Consider the following 15,788-nt stretch of genomic DNA (forward strand, 5'->3'; position numbering starts at 1 on the left):
ACTGTTGTCGTCACAAAGGAACTTTACTTAATTACTAATTAGTAAAAGACAAAAAAAAGAAATAACATAAGACATGAAGACATCACTACTTAAAAGCTACTTAAACGAGTGCAGTAAAAATGTCGTAAAATGTCAGAGGTAGAGCTTAAACATTTAAGCTAAATCTGAAACTGGTACCAATCAGCTCTCCTAAATTTATTTTTGCGTTTATAAACTACAGAAAGTCCTACCATGTTCTAAACCACACCGATTTTGCGCACCACTACCTGCCAGTGAGCTACCAATACCACACGGGAGACTGGGGTTCGATTCCTGGTCTGGATGGCTACCGCAATAAGAGTCCTTAGGCAAGACTAAAACGAGTAACCTTGTAAGTTGCTCTGGATAAAATGTCAATGTTTTGGAGAGGTATATTCACAGAGATGGGATTGGTGACAATCTGTGTCCAGTGTTTGTTAGCAACATTAGCCTAGCATCTGCCATTTTAAACTAAACAAGAAAAACTTTAAACAACAAACATATCTCAGCTGATTGACCGCATCTGGGGTCATTGATCAACCAATGGTCATTAGATTTTGCTAAATTATTGCCTTAGATGACATTTTAATGGGTAAATGGGAAATAAAGCTTATTGTAACACAGCTAAATGCTTAATGAGGCTGCATTCAGTTATAGAGACCTTCATAAATACACTGTCCTGTAAGCCATTCACTTATGAGACCCTTGGCAAGGAATTATGGCAGCAGTTTTAGCTTAGACTGTGGCTTCACACTGTTCTTAGACTGTAAGAATTTGGAAGGTCAGAAGCTAAATTGATCAGCTGAAATAGTTGAATTACAGACTCATTTAACAAGATTAAAAGCTGAGTCCAGTCTTAGAGTACTGTTAGTTTCTACATCTGGAAAATACTTTCCAAGTAGGATTTTTCCTCCACTATCACTTCTAAATCTTTAAATTAAGTATTAAAGTAAAACTTTGAACACTATGTTTTTCCTGCATTTTGCACAGATTTATATAAATAATGGAATGCTGCTAAATAATGGAAATTTAAAAAATGGGTCTAATCCATTAAGATGAGCTGTAAAATGCAGCATAAAAGGACTACGTTACAAATGTCCTACATAAGAAAAACATAAGACTTGAGACGCATAAGAAAATGTTTGAGACATATGAAAATGTTTGAGAACTTCTTATGGCCTTCGCAGGGGTTATATTAAGATCCTTCATGAGATTTTTCTTACAAAAACTTTAATAAAGTAAATTACCAGTATTAATTTCCACTGTGTACACATCCCTCAAACCTAAAAATTGACATTTAGCTTCTAACTATTTATCATACCATAAAAACACCAGTTATAATATTGTAATTGGTATTTATAGGATAACACTGTATCTATCTTTATATCTGTCTGTCTTTTTATCTCCTAGTCCCCTTATTTGAAAACTTGTGAACAGTCTGTCTTTGTGTCTAGTTTGTCTCCTATGTTATCATGCAAGTGTCCACCAACACAAATTTCTCACATGTGTACATATATGTATACCGGGCAAATAAAGTAATTCTGAATCTGAATAGTCTAAAACTGAACACTTTGAGAAACCAGAAAACAACAGATAGATACTAAGCTACAATAAAAGCTACAATAAGTAACATTTAACATTATGGTCTGCTTGGAAACCATGCGAAGGTCACCTAACTTAATATACCTCATATTCCATACCTAATAATAAATGTGACATAATATGCCATCTACTGAGATTCATATTGGGACAAAAATTATAGCCCCATAAAGGCACCAATCCATTAAACTTGGCCAATCTCAAAAACTGCAGTCATTCCTCCAAAGGCCAGTCAGGACACTTGGTATATATATGGTTTAGTGTATATATATATATATATATATGGAGACAGTATGTTTGTGTAAAACAGCAGATTTTCAAAGCTTTTCCAAAAATTCTCTCAAAAATGTCACTTTCAAATCATCAATCCACCAGAAAAAGAATATTAGATCCTAAGGCAGATCAATGACACTAAGTTATGTTTTTATATTTCGCTTGGAAGTGACAAGCAAAGCTCGAATTCAGTTATCTGCCTAATATCCCCGCTGACAAATCCAGCTGGTAGCTGGTTTCAGATGATCTCAGCTGGTTTTTGATGGTCAAGATGGTTAAAAAGCTGGGCATCCAGGCAAAACATACCCTTTTCCGGTAAACTAGCTGGTTAACCAGCTCTTGACCATTATAGTGAATGTTGCATTTGATTTTGGTCATCATAGTCAACCAGCATGGTCAGTCTTATTCTGGTGGTCTAGCTTGGTCAGGTTGATCATGCTTGTTAGAGCATCTTAACCCAAAACACCCCATGATGGTCAAGATCTAAATTGGTCAACCAGCTTAACCAGCTTGACAAGCTTGAGCTGACCATGCTGTTTTTCGTTTAGCAGAGAGAAATGTGTATATACGTATGTTGTCTCACCTCTGCAGATGGGGACAGGGAAGTCCCACACTGCCACGTTGGACGTGCTGGACACGCATGTTAGCTGGGCGTGGCCATCCAGCGTGTATCCTGCCACGCAGCGGTAGCGGATCCTGTCCCCAACATTGAAGCGGGTGCCGTTCAGGATCCCTTTGGCTGGAACCCCTGGGTTTCCGCAGGAACTGCTCTGTAGCTCTGCGGAGAGACAGCGGGGAGCTTTAGTGCGACAGGTAACGGATGGGTCTAGTAAGTTTGCATAAGTCTGTTATGTAACCCAAAAATATGCATGTTGGTCTGCGTATTATTTTTAGTCTGATTAGGCTTTGCGTCTATCAAAAAGAAAAGTCTACCACAGAGTTAGGACTTTTATGTGTCTCTTTACGCTTCCTTTCACATCCGTCAGTCAATTCTGGCTATTTCACTTTTGTTCATGAGCCAGTTATATGCCTTATAGCGATTAGCATATGGGATTGTGGCTAAAAATAAATTCCATAGCATATGGTATTGCAGCTGTAAAATAGCACTGTAACTACAGAATAAAGGTTTGGCCACAGCACCTGGCCAAAAATACCGTAAACTACCTTTGTAAAGCTAACTCAAAAGCTAACAGCTAGTTAGCATTGCATCAAATTACCATAGACTTCTGATAACTGTGAAAACATACATCTTGAAGTAAACCATTAACATTAACCCTTACTTAAAAGAAGGCAAGCTGACTATACACATCATAACTTGAACACCACCACCGCCTAATACTGAGCTGATCCCTGTTGTGCTACCACAACAGATCTGACCCATTGAGGCTTGGACTCCTTGGACTCCAAGACTCCAGATCCTTGGATTGTGAGCCTTGGACACCCACGACCTTGTCGCTGGTTCACTGGTTGTCCTTTCCTTGGAGCACAAACTAGGAACACCAAACAGGACCTGCCTGATATTACGTTCTGGCCCAGTCTCCTAGACATCACAGGTTGGCTCTTGTCAAAGTGGCCTGTTACCTTCAAGCACTGACTGTTCACTTTACTAATGTTACTATTTTTTATTACTAATATTTGTTTTATTAATGGGCAAATGTTATGGCTGATCAGTTTATGTCCTCACTTCTGTGACCTTACATTACCCTACACCTAAGCTAATCCATTTGCATAACGTATGGGAAAGTCAGAAACCAAAAAAAACAATCGTTCAAAGATACAGAGAAAATCAGGCGTCTAGCAACCTTGCAAGCCCTGGTAGACCACTAAAACGTGCCCTGTTGTAAAAGTAGAACTTAACATTTTCATCTGAAACATCCATGGCTGTTTCAGCCCTTCTTTCACTGTGAGAAGTCAACTCAAGGCTGGACATCAGAGTCCAGACCTCAACATCTTTGGATGTGTTTGACGTGTGGATAAATCATATGATAACCACCAACAGGTAAAGTGAATAACACTGATTGTTACATCTGGTTACAGTGGCACCTGTCAAGGAGTATGATTGGCATTGTGGGCAGCAAGTGAACCGTCAGTTCTTAAAGGTGATGTGTTGGAAGCTGGGAAAATGGGCGTAGGGTCAAAGGGTCAAATTGTGACGGCTAGACGACTGGGTCAGAACATCTTGAAAACATCAAGCAGGTCTTGTTGGGTGTTCCCAGTATGCAGTGGTCAGTACCTACCAAAAGCGTACCAACCGGACAACCGGTGAACTGGTTCATTCAATCATGGACCCATGGTGGCCTCATCTCACAACTCACAGGACCTATCTGCTGCCCATGTCTTGGTGCCAGACATCACAGGATACCTTCACGGGTCTTGGAGAGTTCATGCCTCAACAGGTCAGAGCTGTTGTTGCATGTGTAGGTGTAGGCGGGTGTAGGCAGCCTGAGGGGGACCAACACCATATGTAGGTGTAGGCAGGTAGTTTTAATGTAATGGTTAATCAGTGTATGCAGGGTTCTTGCCACATCAGCACCAGAGATTACATATTTGTGTGAAAACGGCAGCTTTTCGACGCTATTCCAGACCAGCTCTCGTCATATTAGTACAAATCAAATGAAAATGAAAGGCACAGACAGAAAATCATGACTGTAATGATGTCTAAACATCATCTGGGGGCTTATCTGTCCCTAACAACCTAATGGAAATGTGTTGCTAATGAACAGATCAGTACTACAGAAGGCAAGAAGCGAAAATGACAACATCCTGACTCAAGCGGCCTGAATCAGCCGCTATGCGGAATGAATGCTGGCAGGTCCGTAAAGCGCATATCCCTCAGAACAGCTGTTTTTTCACTTCAAAGAAATTAATATTTGCACAGGTCGATGACCAGTGACCTTAAAAAAGGGCAGCCTCCTGCTGAAAGCAGCTCAGTAGAAATTAGTTTTTTTTTTTCGGTCAGTTCATACAATGAGTTATGACTGATCATTAGCCCGTACACAGGGAGTGGTTGAGAAAATTACACAAAAAAGAGGTGAGTTTGTAGAAACCTCACAAGTTTCTGAAAAAATCCCACCCCCTACTTTCAGCCCTCCTTTCAAAGCTCTTGAATGGTGGTCTTGTAGATACATGCGTCGAAGGTGCAGAATTTCTCATAACTACCAACAAATAACCTTTGCTACCAACAAATAAGCTTACTTAGCTTAGCTTAGCTACATGATCTCATTTCTAAAAGGTTTAGTTCAATGCCAATTTAGACTAGAATGGGATAAATAGAAGATAAGATCAATTTTACTAACACATTTACACACACAGATTACACACAAGAGAAACATTGCTAGCTAACATTAGCATAATAATTTTAGCATCACAAAAAATCAGCCCTTCTTCCAAAACCACTTATGAATGGTGGGCTTGTAAGATTCGACGGTGCAGGAGCTGAAGATTCTCTAATAACTAACAAAATTAACAAAATAAGCTGACTCAGCTAAACCGGGCTGTTGATGACAGGGTGGCGGGTTCGATAACCGGGCCTGGCAAGCTGCTACTGTTAGGCCCTTGAGCAAGGCCCTTCACCCTCTCTATGTGTGTGTTAAAAAACCCTATATGATCTGTACAGACTCTGTAACCACTGATATTGTGAGAATTTCTATCGCACTACTGGCTTGAACATGTTTCCACAGGAAAAAAAGGACCTTCTCAAGGACCTGAAAACTTCCTGATCGGATGGATCCTCCTAAAAATGATTTTGTAATTTTTTTTTTTTTTACAAATAACACAAAGCAATTTTACTGAATGGACCTTCATCTAAGGCATTTTCTGAGTCAACCAAGGAACTGACAATGTGAAAAAACAGCTAAACAATGGAGATGCTGGGTCAAAATGACCTTGCACCTTCTATGTAGAAGAATTTCTTCTCATTTCTCATTCTTTAACTTTAACTTTAACTTTGCTCTCTTTCAGTAAAAGAAACAAATACAGCCTTCCTGACAAAACAGCTTCAACCATGTAGATCTCATGAGAATTGCTTTAATGGTCACCAACAGAGATCACAAGTTTCCTGCAGAACATCCTCATGCTGCATTGTGTTTACCTCGGAAGTCCGATATCGCAAATGACAGCTAATCCGAGTTAATCGCATTCAGATTCAGATAATTCTACACTGTTTCAAAACATTTCCAAGATTTCAGAGTTTACCACAACTGACCTGACAGCCCATTGCCTTCAGGGTTTCAGGGCGAAGCGAACCAAAATATGTCCCACTTTCTATCTCCCAGGTTAGCATTGTTAGTGCTGGCCTACAAAGCCAGGACTGGACCAGCCAGCCCCTCCGTACTTGATGGCGATGGTCAAAGCCAATCTGCACCAAGAGCCCTTCCAGCTTCAAGTACGGTTCGGCTCGACCCGCCATCCTTTAAGATCCACGGAAGACGAGCGCCCAGACTTTTTTCTGTCCTGCGCCGAAGTGGTGCAACGAGCTTCCCCCGGGTGTCCGAACAGCAGAGTCCAACACTCGCTGTCTTCAAACCCAGACTGAAGACCCTCCTCTTCTGAGAGTATTTGGGCGAATAGCAGAGTACTATGGTCACCTTATTGACTTGTGTTTATTAGAGTCTAAACTTAGAGGATCTTTGAACTATTAGTTTATTCTAACTAGCTGAGGTTTTTCTTAAGTAAATAGTAAAGCACTTTTGTAAGTCGCTCTGGATAAGAGCATCTGCTAAATGCCTTAAATGTAAATGTAAATGCTAGCCGTTCATAACAGAATAGAAACACGTCCACTGATAGAAGCTGGACGGTACTGTGTGTAGGACTAATTTCATCAGTCACAAATAGACAGAAGTGCTACTAAACTCTATAAAACTGTTGATGTGAGATACAGCCATCTTGGATTTTGAACTCAGGATTGGTGAAGCTCTCCCAAATTTCCTACCTGGAACGTCCTAGTTTAAATGGAACGCAGCATTAGGTAAAGGTGCACGTATTTGTCACTGTACAGCGAAATGTGTCCTCCGCATTTAACCCATCTGTGGTAGTGAACACACACTCACACACACACACTAGTGAACTAGGGGCAGTGAGTACACACACACACACCCAGAGCGGTGGGCAGCCAACTCCAGCACCCGGGGAGCAGAGAGGGTAAAGGGCCTTGCTCAAGGGCCCAACAGTGGCAGCTTGGCGAGCCCGGGAATCGAACCCACAACCCTGTTATCGATGTAAATAAGCTAACTTAGCTTTAGCATAGCTACATCAACGTATTTGTAAAAGGTTAAGTTTAACACCAATATAGACAAATATGGGATAAATATAAGATAAATCAAACACTTGTTCAAAACTACAATGCAGCCATGGCCGAAGAATTACACAAACAGATCACAGAAAAAATAAACGTCACTAGCTAACTTGCGCCTACAGCTTAGCTCACATTAGCATGATGAAGTTAGCATAACAACAAATTTCCTAATTGGACCTCAAACAATTCAACATCCCAGTTTAAACAAAATGCAGTATTAGATCCCAGAATAAATAGCACATAGCTTGTCTAGTCCTGGTAGAGAGGTATTGCCAATAGAATAGGACCCTCTGGATCAGATAAGCGGGCATATATACCCTTTGGCATCATGCCTAATGCCAGGCATGGACTAGAGGGGTATAATAAAGCCCCCCGGCATTGAGCTGTGGAGCACTGGAAGAACTGTGTTTTCTCTGAATTGACGGTGCTCCATCCGATGCTTTTGGGATGAGCTGGAGAGTAGGGGATGATGAGGTGGGGTCGTGACCAACATCCTGACCTCACTAACGCTCTCATGGCTGAATACAATCAAACCTTTTCTGTCAGTATGTGCTCACACACTTCTCTCCTTCTGCTCAAAATGAATCCAAGTCTTCTTTAAGGTGGCACAGGCTAGAACTATATGTCCAAATGTTTGTGGACGCCCCTTCTAATGAATGCATTCAGCTACTTTAAGAGTTGCACCGACGTGCAAATGCACACACACAGCTTGTCTAGTCCCTGTAGAGAGGTACTGCCAATAGAATAGGACCCTCTGGAGCAGATAAACAGGCAGATATACCCTTTGACACCATGCCTAATGCCCCAGCATTGAGCTGTGAAGCAGTGGAACTGTCTTGGTTGGTTCTCCATCTGATGCTTTCGGGATGAGTTAAGGAGTTGGGGCGATTAGGTGGGGTGGTGAGATCCAACATCCTGACCTCACACTCACGCTGTATCCAGGTCTTCTTTAAGGTGGTGCAGACTTGTCGATGTGGGTTGCAGCACACTACGGTGTATTGTGAAGTATAAAAATGAACAAAACTTGGCTAGTACGTCATACTGTGTCCTAAAACCACATGGACCACCCAGTCCAGTCAACCCTCATGAAGAGCTGGACGTGGTTTTTAGTGAGTTAAGGGAATTGCATGGGAGTGTATTTACAGAAATAAGGCTTGGGTGACTGTAGGCTTCTGGTGTTTGTTAGCAAGATTACCCTCATAGCTGCAGTGCTAAACTAAAGAGGCAAAATTTGGATGCTGACCATGTTCTGGCTGATGGCCAAACCACTCATAAGCAAGTGTGTAAGTGCTTTTTTTGTTTGTTGTTGTTTTTTGGGGGTTTTTTTTGGCCAGCTCAATGCAGCGAGTTTGAAGCGAGTGTGTGATGATTTAGGCAAGCACTTTACACGCTGCATTAGCCTCGCACCTTCAGTGCACCAACGGCGAAGCAGATTCCAAGTACAGCATATCTTGGCTGATTCAGCCATTTTTTGGGGCTGAGGAGAAAATCACGTGAAAGTGATTATTGCCAAACTATTGCTTTAGCAAGATGCTAATGAGGCTAATTGCTCGCAAAAAAGTGAAGAAACAAGATATAGGCCAATATACATAAAAGCGTAATGAAGAGGAAGATGCGCCTTTCCTCGCTGGCGAACGGTTCGACATGTGCAGTTGAATGTTTATTTACTTTCTTAACCATCTGTCTTCCCGCTAATTATACTCCTGCCATTTTCCGGCACTAATCATTTAATCATTCAGAACATATTCTCTGAGTGTATGTTTGAAGTGAACTCATCTTTAATTCAGTGCACCGTGGACACCCCATGTACTTAGCGCTTCAGATGAATAGCACAATGATGAATAGAAATCCACACAATGACACTCAGATCATGACTTAAAGGCAATAAGCACTTTAATACTGATTGGCTGATTGGAGAATTTGTGTGGTATGTTCATCTGTAATTAGATGAACAGGAAAATTAGACTAAGAATATCAAATAAAATCTGATCTACGTCTGATTACACATCAAAGTTTGCCTCAGATAGAGCTGCAGAACCCGCAACACATCTGTAAAATTAGGAAAAAATATAATAATTAAACAGCCAGTTACTATACCGAGTACCAAATTACACAGCAATATCTGCCAATGACCTAAAAGGTTCACTGTATGAGCAGCACGACGCTACTCTTTGATATGCACTAGTCCTCTGGGCCATAAACTACTACACTGATTGGACTTTGACGAACGCCTTTGATCCTGGAGGTGTGGATCTGTTGCACAGAAACCCATCGAAGCACAGAAATCTCTATTATCTCTGTGTCCTTTTTCAGCATTACCAAGCAAGCATTACTAGAGCTTTGTTGGGCACAAATAAATGAAGCGGGGTACTTTGTTCGGACCCCCCATAGCGGAGACAATGGCAGGAGAAAGCTGCTACCATGGTCCTGGTTTTGTGTGAGTCATCCTTTACCTCCATTCTTGCCAAAAATCCGGCCTTTTCACTGACAGTGTAGATTTCCATAGACATATCAGGCCATTCAGCAATAGATGCAGTACACACAGTATAGACTTAAGTATTGGGACACCTGCTCATTCAGTATTTCTTCTCAAATCAAGAGTAATTAAGCCTGGCTGATATATTGATTAGCAACCTTTTGGTCATCGCAAGCAATGGGTTAATTACCAGTGTTAATTAACAGCACCTGAACTAGAAAAGTGTGTTTTCTGAAGGACACACAGAACGAAGTTGTGCAGCTAAAGTGGCTCTCAGTTCCATGCAGTTGCTAAGCTGTTGCGATGTCGTTGCTATAGTGTTGAAAAGGGTTGCTATACTTTACCAGATGGCTGGTATGGTCTTGTTGCTATGTTGCTATGTTGCTATGGTGTTGCTAAGTGGTTGCTATGGTGTTGGTAGGTTGCTATAGTGTTGGTAGTATTGATAGGTGGTAGCAATGGTTGGTATTCCATGCGGTTGCTATGGTGTTGATAAGGGTTGCTATACTTTACGAGATGGCTGATATGGTCTTGCTATGGTTTTCCTAACTAGTTGTTTCAGCATCACTAGGTGTTGCTATGGTGTTTTGCTAAGTGGTTGCTATAGTCTTGGTAGGTTGCTATAGTGCTGGCAGTATTGATAGGTAGTAGCATCAATATGGTTGTTATTCCACACGGTTGCTATCGCTGAGCACTTGCTAGATCAGTGTTATATTACTGCAGGGTGATCCATATGGTACGCTTTGATGCTGCTTAGTGGTTCCTAGGGTGTTGCTAAACAGTGGCTATGACATCTCAGATGCTTGCTATGGTATCTCAGGTGGTTGCTCTGGTGTTACAGTACCTGAAGAAGCTGATTAGTTGATATTATATTAGCTGATAACGCCAAGTCACAAAATGATATTCATATATATTGGGTATGACTTGGATGGTCCGTTGTAGATGTCTCGTAGATGCTCACCTGACATTGATATTCAACTTAATGTGTATTAAATGCAACTGAACTGTAAATTGAATGTAATCCTGCACATGACCATGACCTTAACTGTAACCTTGCCCTTTTAGGGTTAGATTTAAGGTTTAGGTTAAGTTTAAGGTTACGGTTAGGAATTAGGGTTGATTGAAGGTTAAGGTTAGATGCAGGGTTATATTCAATAGACAAGCATTTATATTCAACTTAGAGTTCAGTAGCATTTAATACATATTAAGCTGAATGTTTGCATGTCAGCTGAGCATCTACAAGGCACCTATAATGGACCATCCAAGTAACGGAATTATATATATATATATATATATATATATATATGGTATCCCTTTACTTTACTCCTTTATATATATATATATATATATATATATATATATATATACCCACTCCCTATTACACCCCACCCACCATTATAACAATACTATAAATAAGAATGTGTATAAATATAGTTACTATAGCTACTATAATTTTACAGTTTATTTTAGTTCTGTACATTAATAGTTGTTTATTTGTTTATTATTAGCTGATTGTTTTATTTTTCACTGTTAATTAATTCATTTTATTTTTGATATTTTGTTCAGATGTACTTTTGTGTGCTTTGGCAACATTGTTGATGAGACAGTCCTGCCAATAAAGCCAACCTGCATTGAATTGAATTTGAATATATATATGAATAATGTATTGACTCTGCTGCCTGATGAAAAACTGTTTGACCGACATAACATGACAGGTTATAGTACTGTATTGTGATTGGCCTAATATATAGCATAAGATAAACATTAATTAAAACACCAACAACAACATAGCTTCAAAACAACCCAGTGCTGGGTCACAGCGGCTATATATTTTGGTAACTCTGATCTAGCATGCTCATGCTGGGTTACTCAGATAACCCAGTGATGATGAGTCAGTTTAACCCAGCATGTGCTCTGTTATGTAGTGACCCAGCACTGAGTTGTGGAAATGCCCTTAATCAGGTTGTTTTTAACCCAGCATTCTGACTGTACCGCACTCTCACGGCCTGTCCTGGTGGGAGGGCAAAACTTAAGATGCTTGTGTTACCAAGGAGCCAATATGACACACACGAATATGAAACACAGGTCTGGTTTAAAAAAGGCATGCAAAATGTATTCAGGATTATCAGCATTATTTAGCATGAGAATAATGTAGCAGTATATTTATTGTTTAAGAATTGTGACCATATCATTCAGCAAATTACTGTTTTACTATCAATATTATATTTACAACTAAAATTGTAAAAATATATACATACAATTGACCAAGAAAACACATTTTGGCCCCTTAAAAGCCCCATTCAATGGAAAACCAAAGTCCTTGCTTTTTTGAAAAACGATGCATTCAGCCTACAGAAGTTTAGCCCCGCCCATTCATGCTGAAGTACATGCTTTCTGCACTCTGCTCTGACATACAGAACCACACTGGAGTTCAGTGAGCTCTTCAGAACCTCCCAGTCTTTCACTAATGTGTGTAAGAAAGACAGACTGCATGGCTAAGGGCTTAATTTTATACACCTGTGGGTCAATGGGCCTGAATGAAACACCTGGATTCAATGATTAAGAGGTGTGTCCCAATGCTTCTGTCCTAAAGGTACAGTGACAAAAACAACCAGTTTAATTCTTAATTAAAGGGATAAGGAGAGGTTGGGAAATGGTTGTGTAAATATGTATTCTGAGTCATTTTGGTGCATAAATCCACAAATCAGCTCGTCCGCCTAGTTATAGACACCATCTGCCTTAATTGCGCAATATGTGGAAAAATGTCATGTTTAATGGGACTAATTAAAAATGACACATAAAGTGTAATTTTGTTTAATAGAATGTAATTCTTGCTCTTGCAGTTATTTACACTGAAGGTCAATTGCTGGCTGAATAAAAAGCTGAGTTTCAAGTGCTCCACTTCTTCAGACCCCCATGGCCACCGCAGCAATGCAATAACCTCTCATTTTATCTGCTTTTCCCAATGTCAAATCCCTATCCTGAAACACAGAGTGCCTTCCCTGACAATCTCTGTCTACATCACAATGGTCTCCTGGTGCTTTCTGCCCGTAATCAGGGGTAATGAAAGCATCTCTCCTGCTCATGAAGAAAGGCCGGACTCCGTGGCTCCCTACATCACAGCTGTCAAATAAAAGGCCTGAAACGAATCAGGCCTTTGCTCCGAAGAAAACGTTAAGGCATTCCATCAGAGAGAGACACCTTTTTTCCCAAGCACAAAGGTAATTATAAGAGTGGTCCCTCAGCAGGCCACACAAAATGACAAAAGCTTCAACATACATGCCGCCGCTGAGGCGGCCGGTCCACAGCTGATGATGATGGCCTGGACCTGACCAGATTGAGACATCTGGAGCTGGAAGATTACTTTCAGTCAAAGCCAATTCCCAATAATCGCTCCTTGGAATCTGTAGGATTTTTTTTTTAAATGTCACGTTTCAAATCTATTTTTAAAAAAGGCCACAGAGACGCTCCACCGGGAGAAGGGTGTACTGGACTGTGCTTGCTTACATATGCCCACGGTATCATTCAAAAGTCTGGGGTGTGCTTTTGTTAAAATCTGTATGTGAATGTGTCAGCCCCTTGGTATCGCGCCCTCCCCCCGGGGCCATTCCGTTCCGCCCACAGGCTCACACGAGGACTTTTGTTGTGTTTCTGTTCTGGTTTTGATTCATAGACTTGGTTCATGTTCATTCACGTCATGTGTGTTTGGTTCAGTTCACTTGTGTTCTGTTTTTTGATTGCTTTGGGCGTTTCATCTGAGGCTGGGGGTACTTAGGGGGCTACGACGCTCGATTCCATGCCGAGAATGATATGGTTTATAGTTAAGGAACCTCAAGGTTTCCTCATAGTGTTTAGGCCAGCTTCAGCTCGACCTTCAGCTAGCAATCTACCCGGAGGTTCGAGCTTCAAGCGAGGTTCACTCGTTTTTTACGGAGAGATTCCCTCAACTCTAGATCCAGCTCTACTGCCTAAGTTCATGCAACGGTACCAGGTTTGGTCGGCCTTGCCGTTTTGGTTCTGCAGCTGGTCCCCCAGCTCTCATTTCCCCGTCTTAGTTTCCCCTAGTTTTCCCAGGCCCTGCTTGCTGGTTTTCGCTACTGTTCCCTTCCCGTTCCTTCCCTACCATCTAGCTCAGCTCCTGGAGTCCCACCAGTCTCAGGTGTGTTTTTGTGTGTTTGTCATGTTTGTATTTGGCCCTGTACTTGCTGCATTTCTGCTACGTTCACCCCTTTCTGTTCTCCTGTGTTCTGTTAATAAATATACTTGCAGTGGACCCATCTCTGCGAGTGTTCATCCCTCTGTGTCTGGCCTAACCCCCAATGACAGAATGCATGTATCTTTATTATGACATTAAAGCCATTATTATCAAGTACGGAGGGGCTGGCTGGTCCAGTCTTGGCTTTGTAGGCTTGAGTCAGGGGTTTGAATCTAATGACCTGGGCAGCAGCTACAGGAAGCCAGTGAAGAGAGAACGCAGCAGAGGAGGAGATGAACATGGCTGAATTTAGAAACGTTGAAGACGACCCGTGCCGCTGCATTCTGGATTAATAGCAGGGGTCTGATGGTGCGCAGAGGGGGATGAGAAGAGAGCTGCAGTAGTCAAGTCTTGAAGTGACGAGAGACTAAACGAGCACCTGGACGAATTCTTTGGACCGAGTCAGATTTGCAACATGACTTGAGAGCGATAACTGATCGTCCATGACTACAGCAAGGCTTCGAGCTTGTGTAGATGGAGTGACCAGTGAGTTCTCAAAGACCTGGGCTTACAATGGGGCCTATGGCAAAGATTGAAATTTACAACTATCGTTATCTATCAGCTTGTTAAATCTGTTGGGATTAAAGTTTTTGGGTTTTTTGGCACGCCTGCCTCTATAGTCTTTCTGGTAGAATGACATTTACATTTGAAGCATGTGGCACAGGTCGAATAATGTAGTGTTAGAAGTTCTGCCCAAGGACCCTTGTTGGTGTGGCGTGGTTAAGTCCCTACAAGGGTAACTCTCAAATAAAGCAATTCCGAAGTAAAATGGATGTGAAATTGATTAAAATTATCTTCAAAACAAAATCCTTTTGAACAAAAACGAGCAAGGTCTCAGCAGTTCTTGGTAAAACTTGGTAAAAATGGCTTCTCATGAAGCTGCTTCAGAGAACACCAAGAGCCACCAAGCCAAAGGAAACTTATTTCTCTACATTAACACATTTCTGTCACTTAATAGTTATAACCTAAATGACTTCTATATATAAGTAGGTGTGTGTAAATTACTGACTGGCACTCTACCGTGTTATAGACCCAACCCCATGCTTTATGGCCCCCTTCCCGATTTATCAAGCACTGAAAACAGGGGGTCCCATTTTATATGCCATCACTTAACGCCACGTCCTTCCATCATAAACACAAACATAAAGCCTTCATAAATGTGACACGACACCCATCATAGCAAGTCAAGGTAGTTTAACCTCCCGTTTGACAAACGACCCCACTCTGCCAAGATAACTACCAGTACATCTTCTGTCAAGCTAGCAGATTCCAATCCATGTAGGCCTGAACAGCATTACAGTAGCTATAGAGCTACGGGGTGTAAAACACCTGGTGCTGTGGATCAATGCAAAGAGGCATTTTGCCTTCAAGCCATTTATTACCTGCTACAGACAGTGCCTTAAGCTCACAGTGCTGAACAAATGTTTTTCTTGAAGCAGATCTTGAGAGCTATGGTATGTAAGAGTTTTAAAAAACAGCGAGGGTCAGATATATCAGGTACCAGACGCAAACTGGACACATTCTGCCCTAGAAAGTATACGTGTCGTATACGGAATGGGTTTACATGCCTAGACATGCCATGTACACAAAACTTCCTTCCTTCCTTCTACATATGTGTTCTTGTGAGGAAAGTTCTCAAAAGCTCAAAGACTACATTTATTCTACCAGGCTGAAATGATTAAAATATGATATTTATTTATTTTTTTGGTTTAATGTGACTCATCTGATTTCGAGGCTGCGTGGACATGTCAAATCCAATTTTTTCAAATCAGATTTGAGTCACTTTCATTTGCCTTCATTGAATACATGTCTGATTAGTGGGAACGCTCATGGCATAACCAGCAATTTTGATCTGATTGGTTCTTTTTGTTAAA

At 41.2% G+C, this 15,788-nt stretch overlaps 1 protein-coding gene across 3 annotated transcripts in view; it reads right to left on the bottom strand.

The window, feature by feature from the left end:
- Window positions 1-15,788, bottom strand: part of csmd3a (CUB and Sushi multiple domains 3a) — a 519,096-nt gene that overhangs the window by 393,672 nt on the left and 109,636 nt on the right. For all 3 annotated transcript variants that reach the window (XM_072692429.1, XM_072692430.1, XM_072692428.1), the window contains exon 4: window positions 2,474-2,668. In XM_072692429.1, coding sequence (XP_072548530.1) covers window positions 2,474-2,668 — 195 coding nt within the window. The remainder of the gene's footprint in view (window positions 1-2,473; window positions 2,669-15,788) is intronic.

Source organism: Salminus brasiliensis, chromosome 1, assembly GCF_030463535.1.
Source record: "Salminus brasiliensis chromosome 1, fSalBra1.hap2, whole genome shotgun sequence".
NCBI lineage: Eukaryota > Metazoa > Chordata > Actinopteri > Characiformes > Bryconidae > Salminus > Salminus brasiliensis.